Here is a 22,537-nt window from a genome sequence, read left to right as displayed (position 1 = left end):
TGATTGTGGTTAAAAAGTACAACGTGTATTTTTTAAAACTTCAAATATCGTTTATTTTTACAAAAGTATTTCCTCATAAGTTTTGCAACTTACATAACTTTGTTAAGCACAGTATACCTTTAAGTTACCTCATTTTTTTATTTATCTTTTATTGTTTTTAAAAAGTAATTATTTATCCCCTTACGATAAGAGAATGAATACATAAGGTTGTAGATTTAAGTTAAGTTAAAGCTTAGAACGAAGAAATAATAGTATTGAAAGTTATCATAATAATTTTACATTTTTCATGTAGCTTTAATACAACTTAGTGCCTTATATCGTTGTGTAAGCACGTGGCAGTGCGTCGGGTCGGAAGGCGCGCGGGCGCAGGCAGGCCGCCATTGGCCGCCGCCGTCGCCCCTCCCACTGGCGCACGCGCACGCGCATCAACCTACGCTCACGTTCAAACCGATTACAGACAATATAGATAAGATTTATCAATTACCTCTGATCTATTTTCGCGGATATTTAAGTCAAATGTATGAGCCAATGGCAGAAAATATTATTTTTTAGGTAAAATAAATATCATTTAGTAAGACATCTATGCATTGGTAATTTATTGAAACTGCAAAGGCATAAATTAACACTACACATTCAATGAAAACTTAAGTAAAGAATTTAAATATAAATCTTAAGTAGATTCAATGTATTATGTCAATGAGAAAAAGTAAATCAAGGTGTGAGCTATGAATGAAAATTTCAATGAATAGAATCACAAAAGTCAATTACAAAGCATTGTGATCCGATAACGTCATATTATCTAACTCGATACAGAATTGCATAACCAACCTAATGACCCAAACACGACAAAGATTACAAAAAAAAAACTAGAAGTGTGAGACCAATCGGGCGGTGAGGCAGGTACGGCCTCCCACCACAGCGACTCCGCCTCGGGCTACGTTTCGGCCGGCAGACGTCAACGTGCCTCGACCGGCCGCGCTCATGTGAAGGCTTGCGCCCGCCCATCGCAGAATGAAGTGTCTGTGGTTGTTTGTGCTCACTGTGCTGTGTACTCGGTGCGAAGCCGCCAACAAGCCAAGGAGAGGACGCGGCAGCATGTGGTGGTAAGTTCTTTTACCGACTCACTAATAATTTTTGCAATTTTGACTTTACCCCCATATATTCATAGTCTATATTTCAATGTACGTTTTTAATGTTTTCATCTTATACATCTGAAGTGCTTGTTTAACACTAACATTTTCTATACATTTGATGCATTCGAAACGCTGTAATAGTTGTTTTAAAACACAAATTAAATTTGCTATACTTAGATGTAACTTGTCGTAAAATATTAGACCAACTTAGATGCAAAACAAAAATCAAAATAACTTAAGTTCTCAGTTAGCGTAATATGTGTATCTTCTAATAAAATATATAACTATATCTTGAGTCTATAGCATATATTTATGTATTAATGTAAAATAATTCGGTTATGTGGAATACTTTTACCTTTAGGGAATCTTAATTTTGTTTAGGGAATTTTAAAACAAAGTTCTAGCTCAAACGCGCCGCTCAGTTACGTTCTAACAAGTTAATACTGTCCATTCAACAAGTGGTATATGTTAAGTGTTTTAAATAAGAAGACTAAGATATATATCGTTAGCTATAGTTTTTATTTCTTTAGTAGTTTAAGTAAATTAAGTTACCTAAATAGTATAACATCAGTATTAGTGTTATGGTAAATTATCTAAGAGATTTTAAACCAAGTTTATCCCTTTTTATGATAATAATAATTGAATTGAACTTGTGTAGTTATTATTCTCACTATTATTAAAATAACAGTTTTAATAATTTGACTTAATATTGTCACTTAATAAATGATTTTTCTTATATCTATTAATCTAAGTTGAAAATACTAAATTTTATTGAATGTAAGGTTGACATTTTTCTAGTTTTGTTAAATAAGTGATAGTCCTACATTTTTCTTTAGATCATAAATAAAAGTGGCAGTGTAAAGCTCTGTACACACGTCGCCCGTGACGGACGGGAGCGTCAACTTTATACATATTTACGTTTACTATCACTTCGCTCCCGGTATGCGACCTCCCTAATCCCTATTGTAAAGACTTCGCAATCTACTAGACATGTTATTATTTTAAATTATTTTATCAGAAAAAATTTAAAATGTATTTTTCTTTTTGTTAAATTTTCAAATGTCGTATGACAAAAAGATCCATCTTATTCGTTTAAAGGATTTAAAGTAACTATAATGGTAATTTGTACTTAATTCAAGTTATGTAAGCTCAGTGATTTATCTCACTAAGTTAAGTGAACAGTTCACTCTTTAGTTCACTTAGGTAACACGGGGTTATAAATGCGTTTATGACCAACTTAATGCAATTTTTATTTACTTACAGCTTTAACGATAAAATAAATAAAGAAATCGTAAAAGTTCTTTCACTTATAATTTATTTTAAACATTTAAAAGTATGCGCAATTACACATAATGTGAACAAATCGTTAAAATTAAAATAACTTGCCAATGTATGTTTTAACTTAATTGATGATCGCTATAAAATCACTTAAATACATAAAACTTTAATATTAACAGCAATCATAAATTTTCTTAATCAAATTTATTTTTAATGTTCACTTTCAAAAACTGAATAAAATATTTTTTTTCCTTAGTAACATTTTTAACGCAAAAAAAGTGTATAACAAACATATTACTATTATTGACTAATACACAAAGTACGAGTAGTAACGTAACCTCTACGACTTGGGGTCCTTAAAGAAGCGAGCGTATGACCATCTCAAAGGCCGGCAACGCATCTCCGGTTCCTCTGGTATTGCTGATGTCCATGAGCGTCCTTGAACACCTCGGTGTTCCCGCTGCTCGTTTGCCCCCTTCTATTATAAAAAAATAAATAACGTTTGATTGTCATAGTATAAAATAGGTAAACATTGTGTACTACTGACCTAATAAAAACTACAGTAGGGCAATAAAATTCTAGGTCATAAGACTGACCTATATATGCGTCGGCAAAATTATATTCTTTTTAAAAATTAATTGAATTAATGAATGATAAATTTTGCATTAACTTTAAATGTCAATTAATAATTTTAACACATTAAAATTTACATATTTATCGTTGAATTAAATTAAATAGATTTTAAGAAAAATAATAAATTTATTTTAAAATAAATAATAAATTTCTGTTGTGATAAATACTCTCAATTTTAATAACCGAATTAAATAAATTACATTTTGTAACAGAATATTCATTGAAACGCTAAAATAAAACTATTTATTTAATTTCTTCTAAAACATTCAAAGGTTTTACAGCCGGCGTGCCGTCGGCGGCGTAAAACTTTGATTGTTTATGTTATTAAGTAATTATTATTGCGTTCAATATTATAAAATAAATTTTATTTAATGTTAAAATAATGCAAAAAATTCAATATTATAATTTATTTAACTATTGTTTAAATTGAAAATAAACGACAAAAAGTAACAACATTAAAAAACTTTGTTTTATCATAAAACATTTTTAAACGCAATAAAACGAAAAGTAAGATGCGCACGCGCATTTTCTGACACTTTAAAATACGTTCTGTGAAAAGGTAGTTTTAAATTACTATCGGTTTAACACAAATTACATAACAGTTAAAGGTATGTCATATTTATATCTTATATAATTAACTAGTTAGTAATATTCGGTTGTAACCAGTCATGCGTTCTAGTAATTTTTTGATATATATTTCAAATTGTCGTCATGAAGTTAACCCAAACCAGCATGGTTGACTATGGACTAATCTCCAAACTTAGGATAGGCTCCGAGCCTATTAGTGGGGACGTTTAGTGAATTCATTATGATATAGTTCATAGTCTTATAAATAGTTATTGAAGACTTAAATACAATGATATTTTAAATAGTTCAATGCCGTGTCTAAAATGTTTGTAACGCTATGTTATCTCACACTTATCACTCAGTATCAAAGTGGCTCGTGCTCATTGCATTAAACAAATATATTCGTACTTGTATACACAATCAACTTTCATGGCCGCAATGACGGAGTTTTAGTACACTATGCTAGCTGTGCCCGAGGCTTTGTCCGTGCGGAATTAAAAAAAACTTAATTAGTAGCGTATGTACCTTAAAACTTTTTTTTACATCTATACCAAATTTCAGTAAGATCCATGCAGTTTAGGAGATACATTCTAACAAACATTCACCCAATGCGCATAAGTAAGAAATGTAGTTTTAATTTTGTTTTAAATTATTAAGCGCTGTAACAAAACTGTATGATTTTAAGCAGATAAATATAGTTTCTTGTAACCTTTTTTATTATATTGATTTTAACCTCACTTATTCATTTATTAACCTTATTCTTAATATATTACATTTCATATAAAAAATAAAAAATTATACAAAACATATTATATTAAAAACAGAACACCACCGGCTGCGGAGTCCCATGAATCAAACAACCAGTGGTCAGGGCTGCAGAGACAGGAACCTTCTCACGATGAGTGCGGTTTCTAGGCTAACTGCCTTTTGTATCGGCCCTTAATCCAACTGTTTAGCGAGAGCTACCAACGTTAATATTGATTTTATTATTATTATAACGTATCCAACTTACATCATGATCATATTTGCTTAACTTTATAAATATAACCTTAAATATTCCGACTTTTCCATTAAAGTCTATAATAACGTATTTAAACAGTCTTTAAAGCTTTTTAAAATAACAAAAATACTTCTTTCAAAGTAACAATACTTAGTTATTAATCATCAAGAGCAGACATTTCGTAGTTCTTTGCTGAACCAGACGCTTCTGAATATTCAAAGCGTCTCCGTCGCAGTCGCGATACCAAACAAACAAATGAATTGTGTATGCATTAACCAAATTAACATTTAATTAAGATAGACGATATAAAATTGTATTGCAAACTTTTTTACGGACGAGAATGTTTATAAGGATTTTCAATGTACAATACTTGGATGAAAATACCGGCGGTCAAAGGGTTAAAACACGTCTTTCTTTATTTTTTCAGTACTTATATAGTCCTTGAAACATTACACCTCATTAAATTTTTAAAAGGAGCGTCGGTGGCTCAGTGATCAAGCACTTGACTTGCAATCTGCAGGTCCTGGGTTCGAATCCCGCCATGTACCAATGTGTATTTCGATTTCCGATTTACATATGTACATTTGTCCGAAGTTCTTACGTTGAAGGAAAACATCGTGATGCAACCTGCACAAATCTGAGAAGAAATTCAAAGATATGTGTGAAGTCAACCAACCCGCAATTGGCCAGCGTGGTTGACTATGGTCTAATCACCCTTAACTTAGGATAGGCTCCGAGCCCCTCGGTGAGGACGTATAGTGAGCTGATGATGATGATGAAATTTTTAAAATAATTCAAGGCTTTAAATTAGTTAAAACTCATAACTTAATTCACTTTATAAAACTCTCTCGGAACTATTGTAAGGATGTCCATATTTGTCTGGCAATGAGTAAACTCCATCTAATTCTTCTTGCAAGAACATATACAAAGAAACGTTGTTATACATTTTTACGGCAACACTTCCTACCTTTTTGTATACAATAGCTGTTTAAAAGTATAATTGAAAACTATTGTATACTTGAGTTCTGTTGCTTACAACTTCTAGAAATTTCTAGATAGTTCTTTATAGTGTAATAAAATAAGACTAAATTGTAAAAAACTTTACGAGAAATATATAAAATATTCAATTTAAAAATAAAAGCATTTTTATGTTACTTTTTTGTCCTTAATCTTTAATCGGTGTCACTAATATTATGACAAGTACATTTTCAACAAATTAAGTGAGATGTCAAAATGAGACGATTTTTAATGGAATATATTTCTGGCTAAATTAAATCGTTTCGTCGTTCGCAAATAAAAAACTGCCACACCTTAGTTAATTCGTATTCATCAGGCGTTGTCCATATTACATTACGTACGAAATCGCGTGCCGGCGTCAGGATAGAAATGATAACAGCTACCAATCCAATTTGATCTCCAAGTCTGTTTTATACATCTTTATGACTTATGTTTAAAGTACAAAATTCAAGACAGAAGAGGTCTTAGTAATCTGGACGGTCCAGTACGATATTTTGACGCCTCGTAAGATGCCAACAAATTAAATAATAAAGGTTTAATTTGTATGCGAAATGCGTACGATGAGTCAAAGAAAAACTTTTAAGGGGAAGCTAAACGCTTTGTATGTGTATAGATAAGAAGTGTGTAATATTAAAAAAAAAACATGTTTATCGTTAAAGGAACTACAATAATGTTAAACAAATAATCTAAAAATGGATATATTTAAATATGATTAGTTACAGTTACGATAATATGTTGTAGACATAAGCGTACCCATTCCGCGAATTCTAGATATTAATGTTACCGTGAGTTTTCACTGCTGAAACATTTACGGAAACATTACACGTTTTTGGCTCGAGTCTTACTAATCTTACTAATATTATAAATGCGAATGTTTGGATGGATATATGGATGTTTGTTTGAAGGTATCTCCAAAACGATTGAACAGATCTCGATAAAATTTGGTATACATAAAGAACGTAGCCTGGAAAAATGCATAGGCTACTAATTATGTTTTTTAATTCCTCACGGACGGAGTCGCGTGCGACAGCTAGTCTTTCATACAAGTAACAACAGGAAAACAAAAGAACATATAACATCAGATTATACTTTTCAAAAAATGAAATGTTTAAAAAAAAAAATAAGTTGAAAATGTTTTCCACCTCAATTTCTTTTGAATTAATTATTTGAATTGAAAAAATTTCTATAATCAAATTGTTTAATTTTTTATGTGTAATAGATGTCTGTAATAATTAAGTTGATTTTTGTTCTATATAAATATATTCTACGCACTATAAAGTCGCAAATGGCCTTAATGACCTGAATAGCAAGTGCCGCAAGCCCCCAAAGACAATATTTGTTATTTTGACACATTCACACAGGCTTTATCTTTGTGCAAACATCACGTTTACTTGTGAAAGCCATTCACGATTTTTTCCCGGCCATCTCGTCGCTTGTATTTGGTTTCCAACCAATGTGACAAGTGTAAAGGACTTTACTCATCGCCGGACAAATATGGACATCCCTTCGACCGTTCCCAGACATTAAATAATACTTCTATTTCACTTTGACACTTTTTTTGTTACTTATACTAAGCATTTTATAAAGTGAAATAGATTTTGAGTACTAAGTTACTTATGGTGATTAAGTATTTTAAGTATTTAAAGAGTTTTTAGGTTTCATAGACTAACTGTGCCTTAACATAATTAAAAGTAAATTAGTAATAGTTATGTAAACATGAATTTGTATCGTTCACACCAAAAATTATAGAATTATCATCAAATTAAGTTAAGAAAAGCATGTTTAAGTATAATAAATAAGTTCGTTATTCTATTTTATAAACATATTTAAAACCACAGTATAATTTTTAACTATGAAAAAATAAAATCAAATAAATCCACGACATTTATCATATTATCAAGTTTACCAAGTATTATTCTGGTCAACAAGCTTTTCAAAGAATCTCACAAAACCGTATCATAGTTTTTAAATAGCCGCATTAAGTGTCCAAAAACGCCGCATTGTCGTCTTTATTTCTCGAAGGAAATGAGAATTTCCGACGAGCTATTCATATTTGCGTTACACTCGACTACAAAGAAGGGCAAATAGAAAAGTAATACGATTTCCAGAGCGCCGAGGCATCGCTGTGCGCGACCTCACGTAGTTTTAGTTCCACACCTTCATCAAGTTACGAAAACGTCGGTCGGGAAATGAATGAACGGATACATGGATTGTTCTGTTAACATGAAATAAGAGATGCCGTTCCAAAGCTGTGAATGTATGATGCTTTTGTTTAGTCTTCGAGCGATATATCCACGAGTGAGGCGGACGTCAACAGGGCCGAGATGTCGATCGCTCACGGCCTATGTTTACTCACTGGGCCCTCGACGATTAATGCGCGACGCAAATATTTATCTAAACGTCTGCGGATTGACGTTTCGGTCGTCAATTGTTTGTTGTCTTTACCTTCTCAAATGAGCATTTCATTTCGAGTTGCACCCATTGCCTTAAGTGGCGTTCGGGTTTTGTTTGTTTTGTTTTTTCTTCCCTCCCTCACAATCCTCGGTCTCGCTTGTTTTGGGTGACGACTTCAGCATTGTCTTTTATTATAGTGACAAAAGGGAATATTTAAAGTAAACGAGCAAATATAACATACACAAAACTGCTCTCAATCGATATAATCTCTGATTACCTTACTTCATTTCTTCACATTTAACTAATGTAGCAATGTTTCACAGGGGCATAGCGAAAGCGGGAGAGCCAAACAACATATCACCGATGTCACCTGGCGTCCTATACATGGACGCTGGGGTACACTCCACATTAAGGCGGAAGCAACGGCGACTCGCCAAGGAGAACCCAGGAGTGCTAACAGCTGTCGCGAAGGGAGCCAACATGGCGGTCGCCGAATGCCAACATCAGTTCAAATACAGAAGATGGAATTGCACCACAAGGAATTTCTTAAGAGGGAAGAATTTATTCGGGAAAATTGTTGATAGAGGTAAGCTATATCTTAATCTCTCTTTTAAATATTTTTAACTATAGTTCTTGATATTTAATGTTATTTGATCAATGATAGATTGATTAATATTTCATCTGCATTATTTAAACTAATTAGAGTTACCTTTGTCTTTATTGCTATAAAAACAATAACAAAGGTTAAGATATTAATATATTTTGAATATAGTACATAAACCTTTAAATATTTTGATACGTCGATTTAAGATTTATTAGCTATTCGATAAGTCTCTTAAGCGAACAACTTTAGCAAATTATAAGATAAGCATAATGGAAACTGAATATTAAAATTATTTATTAGAATCTTAATTAGGACCTAACGTTGATCTGGCCTGACAATTTAATACCTGGCTCACGTTCCTCGATCCGATATTTAAAAAATAAGCGGACAAAAAAAAACACAAGGCTTAATTTGAGATTTTAGCAACACGCGTCATTCGTTTGTTTCAATTTTATTATATCGAAACAAAGCTAAACAAAACAAAACTCGACATAAGAAGATAAGCCTCTAAACCTTTTGCAAAATACTTAAGAAATACATTCTCGCTTTTTGTGCTTTAGTTATAATCTTTTAAAAAATGTAATCGATAACTTCTCGCCAAATCTAAAATTCGTACATTGTTAAAAAAGTGAACGGCAAAAAACTGTTGTTTTTTTTATAACAAGTCCCCTACTAATCCCGGTTACAAAGAGTAGCTACAAATTAAGTGATATCTTTAGTTGGCAACCCTTTTAAAAGATTTTATCTATATGCATGGGGAGGGTAGCGCGTCGGGGGCACATATAAAGGGCTCATCAAGATAAAACATCCCGGATCAATTACATGCGACCGAGTGACGTTCGGATTCCCGTTTATCGATGTTGCTTTTTATTTGAATTTCGAATGTTTTTTTTTAAAACATTCGACTTTATTTAGGCCTGCATGTTTGAAACATCAACAATAGTTGTGATTTGTAATCTATAAAAGATTTTTTAGAGCTATTTTTACAGGATTAATATTAAATTTAAAAGAAAAAAAATTAAGAGGTATTTTCATAATTGTTCAATCAGATGTCTTCAGATGTAGTCAACCTAAATAGATATAGGATATAATCTCGGATCTTAATCTATATCAATTCCGCATCGATGCGTTATAGAGAATGAACTAAAACGTGTTTCATCCTCTTAACACCGGTTTACAATTGCGCCGGTCGTTTCCATAGCGTCTATTCAACAGGATTAGATATTATCTATAGATAAAAATCTGCAAAAAGCTCACCATTAGCCATACAATAATGGTTAGACTACAAAATTGAATGCCCTGTCTCCTCAGCGAAAAGGGAACGGTCGTATATTTATTTTCTGTAACGCTCAAGAATCGGAACGCAATAAGAAAGGCGAGATTAATTCATAAAGCACTCACGAAAATTAAAATGTTTACAACAACTTGTCTGTATACTTTCATGTTATCATGAAATTATAATGCGATGCTTATTGCTTTAGGAATAAGGTTGAAATTAGATTGTCTATTCTTTATTTGGATGTTTGAATAAATTTGTCGTGTGGGTCAGGTCTGCCCTATCTCCGGTGTCCGATTTCGATGCTTTGTATGCGATACACCTTATTATGGTCTCGCGAACATCTGGTTCGTACATCGCATTTATTCATTATTACAGCAAAAAGGCCAGACCAGGCAATCAATTTTTGAGTATTTTTTTTTTGGGACGATAAAATTAAAAAGTAATAAATTTTCTACAAAACCCAAGTTAAGGAAGACGAGTTGAAGTCGCGAATGTTCTTGATCAGATGTTCCTTACTTTCGATTCCTGATGTAGGCAGGTGCAGTAGTTTTTTTATTATATAGGAATAGCTGTCCGCGCAGAATTAAAGAAACTAAATGACTCCTTCCAGACTATGTTCTACATCTATGCCAAATACATATTTCAGCGAGATCCATTCATCCGTTCTGAAGATACCTTTTAACAAACATCCATCCATCCAAACATTCGCTTTTATAATACTAGTAAGATAATAATTTGACCTACATTTTTCATATATATAACAACTCGGCCAAAAATAGACGAGAAATATCCGATCTAATCGATAAAAGCGCATAACACTAAAAAGCATAGTTCGGGGTTCAGCTTACATTAGGGGGGGTTATCTTCAAAATTAAGAGCATTCACTCCCGTATCTCGGTCTAATTCGATCTCATTTCGAATTCGGTATGCGAGATATCGGGATCGTACTGACCGGTGCGGTCCGGTTATTGACCCAAAAGCTTCTTACGTTAATGACACGCGCAAACGTTTTGGGTAAACGATGTTTCTATTAGCCTTCACTCTGAAATGTCGCTCGGACACAGAATAAAGACTTATCAGACTCGACTATTAACATACTGACCTTCGATATTACAACTTGACTCTCTCTTTACTTGTAGGTTTACTTGTCTTAGTAGACTTTAATGAACAACATTTAGTGGTTATGACTTCCGCTACAATAGAACTAGGTTAAATCAATTAAGAAATTGCTCACAATCAAACATATGTGTAGTTGGATTTATGTCCTGTCTAATATCTGACGTAATGGCCTCTTAAACATTCATGTCCGCTCTATTAGTATATGTTCTTTCAATTTTGCTATTATTAATCTAAAAGAAGAAAAATTTTAACGCAAAAGTACCTACTAGGAAGTCATATTATTATTAATAGTAAAAACTTAACCTCTGTAAGCGAGAGTCATTGTTCGTTCACGACGGTCGACCTCCATAAGCGAGAAACTCGGATAAGAGAGAAGTGAGAAAAACAACCGCGGTGTCTTGGACTCTCGTGTATCCTGGTTCGACTGTATATCTATTGAAACATTAAACTTTATCATAACTGTTCATTGATTCATAGTTTAATTATTAATCAAAGATTTGTAATCGATTAGAGAAACTTCGACACAGTTATATACGTCGCGTCGAAGAGCGCCTAGAGCAAAAATAAATAATATTATTCAATAGCCAATAAACTATAAAAGTAGACTAACATTCTAAATTAAAATCCAGACACAGTACGCGGGGTTACGGACCACCGTCGTAATTTAAATCGATAAAAAGAACATGATATTACAAAATGTAATTCTGATGCGTTTAGAGCATATTGCTTTATGAAGAGCGGCCGGGGCGGGCGAGCCACGCGGCGCTGCAACAGGTCCCACGCAAATACACCATAAACATTTTTAATACATTGAAATTACGTCCATTTGTGAAACGTATAAAAACGGACATGCAAACTCCACAGGAGACCATCACAACGCTACTTATTTATGAAAAAAGGTCGTATATTTGATTTCACGTCTTCGCAGTTCATCGTTGTTCAAAATATCTGAATAGGGTTCCGTTTTAGTAATTATCACTCGTAAGTACAAAGCACTTTAGAGCGGAACAAAATCATCAGTAATGTTAGACGTACACTCCATTGACGCTCGTGACGTCTTCATCTCATTGTAGCAAACCTCAAGGATCGTATTAACACGGACGATGACAACTGTATAAAAGTCCTTTGTAGGAAGGGTCATTGTGAAGCCGAGAATAGAGCTATAGGGTCCGGATGCCCGCTGCGAGCCGCCCGCCGTGCAGTTTAGCGACGCCTGCACGCACCACGGAAGCGATGTTTACACCTATAGCCGCTCCTAATAGCAGGTAACTCGCCCAATAAAACGACCTTGTTCGAATGTTTCTTCTGAAGGTTTGTCGTGTCTCCCGATGTCTCGTCCTCATCGTGGGTGGATAAAACGTACAAAACAATTCGCACCCAAAATAAAACGGATATAAAATGCCCTCGACGAAATATTTAATGCTCAATTAGATAAGACTTTTAGGTTGGTGGCGTTTGAATTGTTTTCGAGATACGAGCGATTTGTGATTCCAAAATGGGTTGATGTTAATACGATATCTTCGATCGATGCGAATATTCTTTGTCATTTTTGTTCGATCTTTTTTTTATTAACGGTTGCATTCCGTTCCGAGATAGCTCACTTAAAGACTAATTATGTTCGGTGCTTTTTTTGTTGGTAGTTTGAAAACAAATGTCTTTGTGCTGCGTGTGAATGGTGAGCGAGTGGTAGGTGGTAGCGAGTGGTAGCCGGGGGCTTTGTGCCGCACACAATAAGTGATATATGAGCGACGTAATTCTGAATTGTCACAGGAATGCCTCCGTCTCGAGATTCAATGTTAAATTATCACCCATAACATGGCATAACGAAAATGAATTACACCACTTTATTACTTCTATTCTAGTCGTCCTTTTACGATAAAAATTCTCATAAAGTATCCAACTGTCCATTGAGAAGAAAAAGAGAGATTATTATAAGACAAGTGCACCTTCACGACTTAATAAGTTTTACGGTGATTATAACAAAAATCTTGAAATAGAACGATAGTTATAGTTAAAGGCATAGTTATCACTATGACTTTCCAAACAATGTAATCGAATACATCATCATCAGCTCACTATAAGTCTCCACTGAGAGGCTCGGAGCATACCCTGAATCAAGGGTGATTAGACCTTAGACGAACCTGCTGGTCCAGTGCTGGTTAGTTGACTTCACATATATCTTTGAATATCTTCTCAGATATGTGCAGGTTGCATCGCAGAATGATGTTTTCCTTCACCGTAAGAACGTCCGGAATAAATGTATATATGTAAATCGAAAATCGATATTACATGGCGGATTTCGAACCTAAGACCTGCAGATTGCAAGTCAAGTGCTTAAACCACTGAGCCACTGACGCTCTTTTATCGAACACTTCAATTACACTTTAATCGAATACAAAAAGAGAATATTCTATTTGTACTATCACTTCATCAAAATGTAGTAAATTAAAGTCATTAAATTATCGTTTAACTTTAAAAGCAAATAAGCAATCTTTATTATGAGTTCATCGTGTCCGATGCAACGGTCCTCGACGGCATAAAAGCCAAACCGGGTGATTTATGACTGTTTTGAATAATCACGTCACATCAAATTTGAATAAGTTGAATCGCCATAAATAAAGTAAGAACGTTGCGAGGCGCGAAACCATCATAAGTCAATCTTTAGAATTAATCTCACCGGAACACATTTCGATGACTTAACGGTGACGGGAAAAGATTTAATTAGTGTGTTAATTTTGAATTATTTAACTTTTCGAGCCGAGGCGTTCGTCAATTGTCAACATTGATTAAGTCTTATTTATCGCAGGCCAAGGACAGGCTTATGGATTTACGACATTGACTTTTATAAACGCTTAACGCCTCTCCTTAACTGCCAATCGGCGGGAATTATCGCTCTGTGCTCGGTCGCGTTGTAAAACGACTCCAAAACCATTTATTATTCGCACAGATAATCCACCGACAGCACTTTATTAACAGTTATAATAATAATTTACTTTTATTGGTTCACATTAATCATATTTGTTCTTATTTGACTCTGGCTTGATGGGAGCGAAAATGTCTTAATAAAATACGCATAAAATGTCCGGTTTTTTAAATCTTATATTATTATAGATATTATTAAATATGTACTCAAAATTAATGTTTATAGTCTATGTGTCACATTTTGTTGGTTAATTAAGCCTATAGATAAAGTAAATCCGTTTTCATATAATTAAATGCCGTGACTAATGTACCGTCTCCGATGGAACACCTTTACATCTGTCATAATTTTTCTACGTCGAGATTTATTTGCAAAATGCGACAATCGGCTTTGTTGTCGAGGTAAATGATCGACCGCAATGCAAAATATATTATTTTTTTTATAATCACATAAATTATTTCGATATTTTCTTTTATTCAAATATAATATTAACCTAATGTTACTTGAAAAAAATACAACTTGACTATGTTTAGTTAAACACGTGTTTTAACCTTGAAACTAGAGTTGACTTATATATAAACTAAAATGTATAGCAACACTAAATTTTAAGGTTAGACATTTAGTATTTGCCTTAATTATTAAAAACCATAAAAGCGCAATCGTTTAAGTTTCTTTGAGTAATAATAGTAATATTGTATCACAGACGTTGACAGTTAAAATTAATAATAAATTATATAAAACAAGTTGAGGTTAGTCAATGAATCAATTAACAAATCTTAGAAAATCGCGATGAAAATCAATACGATGTCTATAACGCTGTTAAAATTCCTTAAGAAGTAATAAAATTGCGTTATCTTATATCTTGTATGCATAATAAAATTAAAATATCAACATTAAATTCTCAGCGGGCATTCATTTTATCAATCCTAGATATTATCGATTACTATAAGATGTTATTATATTAACTCTCAGCACGTGGTAGCCACCCGTAAAATAACGGATTTCCAATGCCCCACTTTGATATATCGTTATAGTATAAAAACATTAGAATTTGAGAAAAACTTTAACTATTAGGAAGTTAGCAAAAATGCTAAAGCCAGCTATACACTTTCGATTTAACTAAATAGTTCGACTGTTAAAACTATAATTAAAAGTGTACGTCTGTAGCTGACTTGAGAGTTAAATTGGTACTTTAGGAAAAAATAGTGTAAAAGATGACATGAGCAATTGTATTTTCTTAACAATTGACATCAAATGGATAAAAAGGCATAAGAACTACAAACATGATATGTCTATTTTTAAGAGAATATTGGTGAAAGTAATAGTTATATTATAAAATGCGGAATTCAAAGATAAAACTGGTGCTATTTAAATGAGGAAAGGTGTCGCAATCAGAGGCATAATTATAACTCTGTTCAAACAACTACAACTTTTATGTGTCCGTTAAGATGTCAACAGTAAATAGGATTAGCCGAAAGCTATTATTTTACGAGCGTAATTTACGTGTGCCATATTTAATTGGCCCGTGCCTATTTGTTATAGTTAATGCAAAGGAACGTTTCCAACTCATTACAGAAGATAAATGCTCGACTCAGCGAACGTTCGCATTCGGATTCTGCGTCTTGAATTAATTTCGTCCGAGCATTGAATGATGGCGAAATTGACATTAAAATTCCCGCTCGAACATCTCAAGTAATTGCTGAATAAAATACTTTTGTGTAACATTCAAAATGAAAGCACAAAAAGCGAAACCGAAGCGGAGAGGGCCGGTGTGCGCTTGCCGTAATTTATATCAGGACCCACGATGACAACTCAATAAAAAAATGATTTCATTTGCTTATTGAGTTCTTAATAACGTTCAACCTCGCTCTTTCCACATATTGTTAGTATAAATATTTATAAATATGTATAAGTTAAATGCTTTGACAACATTCCTTACTACTGGTGGACATACGAACTGCCGGGACCACCAAGGGTGATGGAATTAATAATTTTGACGGCTTATTATAATATATATGAATCATAATTTTTTGCGTAGTAGATTTGACCTTGAACACTTTTTTTAACATACTATGACATGAATAGTTTATTATTTTTTTTAATAATATTGATTCCTTCAAGTCTTTTTTTTTTAGTTATCGAACACAAGTACATTTTTTACTGATTTTATTACACAAGACTTCTGAATTTGTAAACATTTAACGATCTGCCAATCGGACCACCAAGAGCGATTTAAGAATATTAATTTTAATTGATATTAATTTACATTGTTACTTATATGCATAAAGCATAAGTTTCATTTTAATGAGAACCCAAATTGCATGACAATGTAACTTTAGAGTAGTATAAAATCCTTAATATAAAATAACTCGGATACTTAATATCGATATTCGATAAATCATTACGTTTTATGTACATTAAAATGTGTAAAAATTAAAAAAAAACTTTCATATTTAACTTCGTTCTTTTAATGCATTATCTTATTGTTGGTATCGTACACATAGACCTTGGATATCGATAATTAATCATTAAAAAGTACGCAGGCTATTAAATCGATATTAAGAGAGAGAACTCGATGCGCGCCCCACCACTTGTAATGATCAAATTTATAATCTCCCGTGTGGGTAAGCGCATCTTTTTTTTTCAATCTTCAAGATATACCCTCTTTCTTTTAATTGTATTTTACGAGTATTTGATTCTAATGCTCGAGCCATTAATTATTTATAGTATTCGATACGGGACGAGATTGTGGATTGTGTTGAAGGATAGTCATCATTTTATATAACATTGTTGTGTGAATTCGACCACATTTTATTATACTCAATACTATTTTGTGTATCGAGACGAGATATTAAAATATAAGGATAATATAATACGAAAACAATCTGTTAAATACCAATCGAGAGAATAAAATGGACCCTCGCTACCCGCTGCAATTTGCTGATGAGCTCAAATGTTTTGAATTTAGAAAATTCGATACTTACCCGAGTTAACGATATGAGTTTTTTTTTGCTCGCATGCCCCGAGCATTAATAAAGTTTGATTAAAATACAGGACCCCTCTTATGTTTGGTATGAATTAATTATGAGAATACCGTACATACCTATGTGAGAAATGTCATAAACAATCCGTTGTTATTATCAAAACAACGATATTAAGGTAGGAGTTTGTTTCATTACAAGCCCACGCGCGCATTCTTCAATTCGCTTTAAACAAAAACTTATTTTGATATTCTTAAGTAGATAATTAAAATTTTATTATCTTTTGTGTCATAATATTATGATGATTTATTTAATATTTTATTAACGGTACTGTGAATTGAGTAAATGTTGTCAATTACGAATTTTACCTTTCCATGTGTCAATGTGGTCATCTTCATCAAGTCTATTTTTATTAGTATACAATATCTCGTTCCTTGTGACTTTTGTAAGTATATGTATATATAAGACAATTGATCAACATGTTTTTTTCGATAGGATGCCGTGAGACGGCGTTCATATACGCAATAACGAGCGCCGGAGTGACGCACGCGGTGTCGCGAGCCTGCGCCGAGGGCTCCATCGAGTCATGCACGTGCGACTACTCGCACTTGGAGCGCACACCGCATCGCACCCGCGCCGCCGCCGCCGCCAACGTCCGCGTCTGGAAGTGGGGTGGCTGCAGCGATAACATCGGCTTCGGCTTCAGGTTCAGCCGGGAGTTCGTCGATACCGGCGAGCGTGGCAAGACCTTGAGGGAGAAAATGAATCTGCACAATAACGAAGCCGGCAGAGCGGTAAGTTGACAATCCAGCACTTCTTGGCCATTTTAACTTCCATTTCATGTTCTAACACCTGAGATACGTCGTAAAAGTATAATTATAAAGTCTTAACATGTTAAATTAGAAACGCCGGTCCTCGTTTTCTAATAAGGTTGTTTAATACTACTAGAACATTAACAAACATTAACGTACGTACAGTGGGTCCGTGGCTGGATCATCGTAGACTCGGTAAAAGACTCTAAAGCGACGTTATTAATCGAGAAAGTTAGTAATAAATCCGGTTCGACATCGATTATATCCAGTCGAGTCACGTCTGTGACAAAAACGAGGCAATCAACGGGTAAAAGTTTGTGAGTGATGATTGGATGCCAGCGCACCGATCGGTCGACACTCTTCGTCCAATCGCCACTTGAACGGGAGCCGTTTATAAACATCCATAAAACAATCGCACTCGGACATGTCGCCGCTTCGTGTTTACATTACCATTACGGGTGACGATCGATTGTCAGCCACTTGACATGTCGCTTAAGTCTAAAATTAATTATGCGCCAGACGGCTGCGGCGGTGGCGCGGCCCATCGCGTGGCGACGTGCACCGGGCACCCATTCGTTGCGCTCGCGCTTCTCCCTCCCACCGCACACCCACATTTGCATACCCACTGTCCGTTCCTGCCTAAAATTCATCAAAAAGGATAGACGGACGAAACGAGTCACCCAGGCGCGTCGTTAACTGTTGCACTTAATTCCTGTCACGACACTCGCACTGGGTGTCCGTGCGATGAATATTCACGGCATTCCTTCAATTGTTTAACGCATATTTGGACACTAGAGTCGGGCTCGGCTATCTACATGTGAATGAATAAATACCGTCTGCTTTCTTCGAAGCGCCTGCGCACGGCCCTTGTAAAATATTTACAGTCTCCAACCCCGCGTCATTTATCTACCTTCTTAGAATGATGAATGTCCCTAGAGTATGATTTATGGTGTAGGTTGGCGCGGTGACGACTGGCCCACCTCTCCACGATTTGTAACAATTTGCTTGATCGTAAGATGCGATCGATGGAGTGAGCTTTGTAAACCATCGATCACCTTTCGACTGTTATCGAAGGAATTTATAGATATTTGGACATCATTACAGACCTCCTCGCGAGAATAAACTAATTAGGTTTTCAATGTTTCATCTTTTATTTATGTATATTTTTTGTTGCAGCATGTCCAGTCAGAGATGCGTCAGGAATGTAAGTGCCATGGAATGTCTGGATCGTGCACAGTGAAGACTTGCTGGATGCGCTTGCCGAGTTTCCGTTCCGTTGGCGATGCGTTAAAAGACCGATTCGATGGTGCATCAAGAGTTTTGATGAGTAACTCTGATGTCGAAACTCCCGTACTAAGAAATGATCCTGGAGCGCACAGGGTACCGAGAAGGGATCGATATAGATTCCAGCTCCGGCCGTACAACCCTGACCACAAAGCACCGGGGGCGAAAGATCTCGTGTATTTGGAGTCCTCGCCGGGCTTCTGCGAGAAGAATCCTCGGCTGGGTATCCCCGGCACGCACGGACGCGCCTGCAATGACACAAGCATTGGCGTGGATGGCTGCGACTTGATGTGCTGCGGCCGCGGCTACAAAACCGAGACCAAGTTCGTGGTGGAGAGGTGCAATTGCACCTTTCACTGGTGCTGCGAAGTTAAATGTAAAACGTGTCGTACGGAAAAAGTGGTCCATACATGTTTATAGATAGTCGAACGCTAATGTTGTGTACACGTGTGTGATCACCGAGAGAAACCGCGCCGTGTGACGGCGGTGCCTCGGTCGCGACGGACGCGAGAGTGGACCTGTTTCATCGTGAACAGATAACAAACGGTGTATATAATCGCGTCATTTATTCCTCTTCGGAAGATTTATGTAAATAGTTCTTTCTATGCTACTATTGATTTTTTTATACACTTATAAATGATCGGACCTAAAATGAATATAAACGATTGCTCGTTTAGTTAATTTATTTGGCTATTAAGTGCGAACATGTGATCTAGGAAGTTAACTTTTCTATACGCTGGCGTTAGGATATTAATGAGGCCAGTTTTACGACGATTTATTTCTGTCAGTCCTACCGACTTGCTTACATACGAAATTGGACTTGTTGGTTTCCTTACCCGGCATGAAGCTGTCAAAATTATTGATTCTAATTACCGCGTTGACATGATCTTGATGTTCCGGAGAAACGAGTCAAATCACATTAAACATGGAAGACTACTTTAAATGGTATTAGTCAATATCATTTCAAAGTTTAATATTAATGGAGTTATTTGCCGTTATGTTACGACGGCAATAATAATATCGGCTTTACAAATATTTTTTGTTTTATCGACGCATGCGTCGGGTGCACGGTCGCAATAACTGTTTTAAGGCTCGGGAGCGAAATTATCTTGTAATTATAATTTTATATTAATTATTTGGTGAGTTAATGGATTCTGTGACTTAATATCATTTGCATAAAGTGACTTCTTGGGTGTTCGTCGCCCGAAGCTGCGTTCGGCCCTTATCGGTCAGTAAGTAGCGCCATCGTAAAAGTGTCCCACATTACGAGATAAACGCTCTCGAGAATTTTAATTAAATATTAAGCGAATTAAATAATCAGTATTATACTTATAATAGTGCATGCGTGTTGCGTCCGATACATCTAGATAAAGAAATACGTTGTCAATTGACGCATTGTGCTCATTTTAAATTACCGTTCTTTAAAAAATCTTATTGTATAAAAGCATGTTTAAGTACGTCGTTTTCCTATTGTAATATAGTTTAATTATTTCATTAGTTAGAACTGCGAACTGTTGACTAATAAATACAGTGAAATAAAAAATAAAACTTTCTAAAAATAATTGGGACGTTTTGACATTCATTCAAAAATAGAACTTTATTTATTTATAAATAAAAATATGACAAACTAAGTCGACAGTTTGCAAAAAAAAGCTTTATTAATAAATGTGCGAAGGAGAATGATATTTCAAATGTGATATAAAATTAGGTTAGGGCAGTTGTTAGATAGAATGCCTTACAATTGTATGTATTTCTTAATCCAATCCATGTATTATATTAAGATATTTATTTTGAATAATTTTAATTATATTATACTCTAAATTAATTTTTAGAGTGGAAATTTCATTTTCATTTCAAAATAATCTGATAACGCATTGATGATTTTAAAAAGGCATTTTTAAATCTTACTTGTGTAATGTAACTTAAATTATATCATTATTAGAAGTATTATATACTTTATGTTTTAAAGTATTATACCATTTTGGAGTTAAAAGACTGAGGTGTTAATCGTAGTTATTATCCATGACTTGATCATCATTATCATCAGCTCACTAAACGTCCCCACCGAGGGGCTCGGAGCCTACCCTAAGTTAAGGATGATTAGGCCATAGTCAACCACGCTGGCCAAGTGCGGGTTGGTTGACTTTACACATATCTTTGAATTACTTCTCAGATATGTGCAGGTAAGAACGTCGGATAAATGTACATATGTAAATCGGCAATCGAAAAACACATTGGTACATGGCGGGATTCGAACTCAGGACCTGCAGATTGCAAGTCAAGTACACCACTGAGCCACCGACGCTCCAAGCTGATTAGATCAATAAAACAATAATTAGTTTTTATTTAAAACGAGATCAAATGTGATAAAAAGTATTTTAATATATTTTAAAACTTTCAATTCCGATATTTGTGCCATTTTTTTTTTAAATTTCGCAAAAATCCTTTTTAATCCTGACAGTGTTTTATCATTCCTTAAATAAATACCATTGGTAATAATTTTATGCATGTAAATAGTTTATTTGGATTTTTTTTAACTTATTTATGTGAATTTATTATTTTAATTGTAAATTTAATTTAAATACAATTGAAATCAGCTAAAATAATCTGAATCTCAAAATGTATGGATAGTGGATACATAATTTGTAATTATTTCGTCCAGTGACCGCTTCAGGTTGACACATTGTAATATTTGATGTACATTAGCATTATCTATTTATGATTAAAATATTGTTTAGTTGTTACTAAAAAATACAAAATTGATCAAATTAAATGTCTTTTCTTGAAACCTATTTCAATTAATAATAATAATAATAATAATACAGCCCTTTATTCTGGGAATATTTGATATTATATAGTTACAGGTATTTAAAAAATTTATAAGATGTCCCTAATCTCAGTGTGCCTCTTGGCTTAGGCCTCCTTTAAACATTTCCATTGTTGCCTGTCTTGTGCGACACTCCTCCAGTATTTTAATTATTGGGAGTAATTGTTTCCTAAGGCACTACTGAAGTTTTCATTCAAGCTATTTAAAATGAAATTAGTTGTCGCCGCGTTTACGTCTGCGAGGAATTCAATAAAAAAGGGTCTTGACAGACAGACGGACAACAGAGTGATCCTATAAGGGTTCCGTTTTTTTCCTATGAGATACGGAACCCTAATTAGTAGCTTATATGTTCTCTAGGCTATGTTCCACATCTATGCCAAATTTCATATAGATTCGTTCAGCCATTCTGGAGATTCAAACAAACATTCATCCATCTAATATAAACATTCGCATTTATAATATTAGTAAGATGTGTAAAGTTTAAGCTTATTATTTTTACCCTATACTGCTTGTTGGTAAAACGATGTTGATAAAATTTGTAAGCAAGCAAACAAGAAATCACCAGACAATGAAACTTTTGAATGTAATTTGTTATAATCAATAAAACCATAAAATTGATTACGTTTGCATGTAAACATCGTAAAAAAAGTTAATCCATTTTATTGTGGTATGAAGCTGCTGTTAGAATC

General features: G+C 34.3%; 1 protein-coding gene across 1 annotated transcript; it reads left to right on the top strand.

Moving 5' to 3' along the window:
- The first annotated feature begins 952 nt into the window (after positions 1-952).
- On the top strand, positions 953-20,623 carry LOC106127645 (Wnt family member 1 wingless). Its single transcript, XM_013325799.1, has 4 exons — positions 953-1,103; positions 8,346-8,608; positions 17,421-17,719; positions 18,914-20,623. Exons 1-4 carry the CDS (start codon positions 1,012-1,014, stop codon positions 19,439-19,441), a joined length of 1,182 nt encoding a protein of 393 aa, XP_013181253.1. The 5' UTR covers positions 953-1,011; the 3' UTR covers positions 19,442-20,623.
- The last annotated feature ends 1,914 nt before the right edge of the window (positions 20,624-22,537 follow it).

This window comes from Papilio xuthus, unplaced genomic scaffold (genome assembly GCF_000836235.2).
Source record: "Papilio xuthus unplaced genomic scaffold, Pxut_1.1 DF824655.1, whole genome shotgun sequence".
Classification (NCBI taxonomy): domain Eukaryota; kingdom Metazoa; phylum Arthropoda; class Insecta; order Lepidoptera; family Papilionidae; genus Papilio; species Papilio xuthus.
Note: the sequence above shows the minus strand (reverse complement) of the source record. Positions and strands in the feature narration are given on the sequence as shown.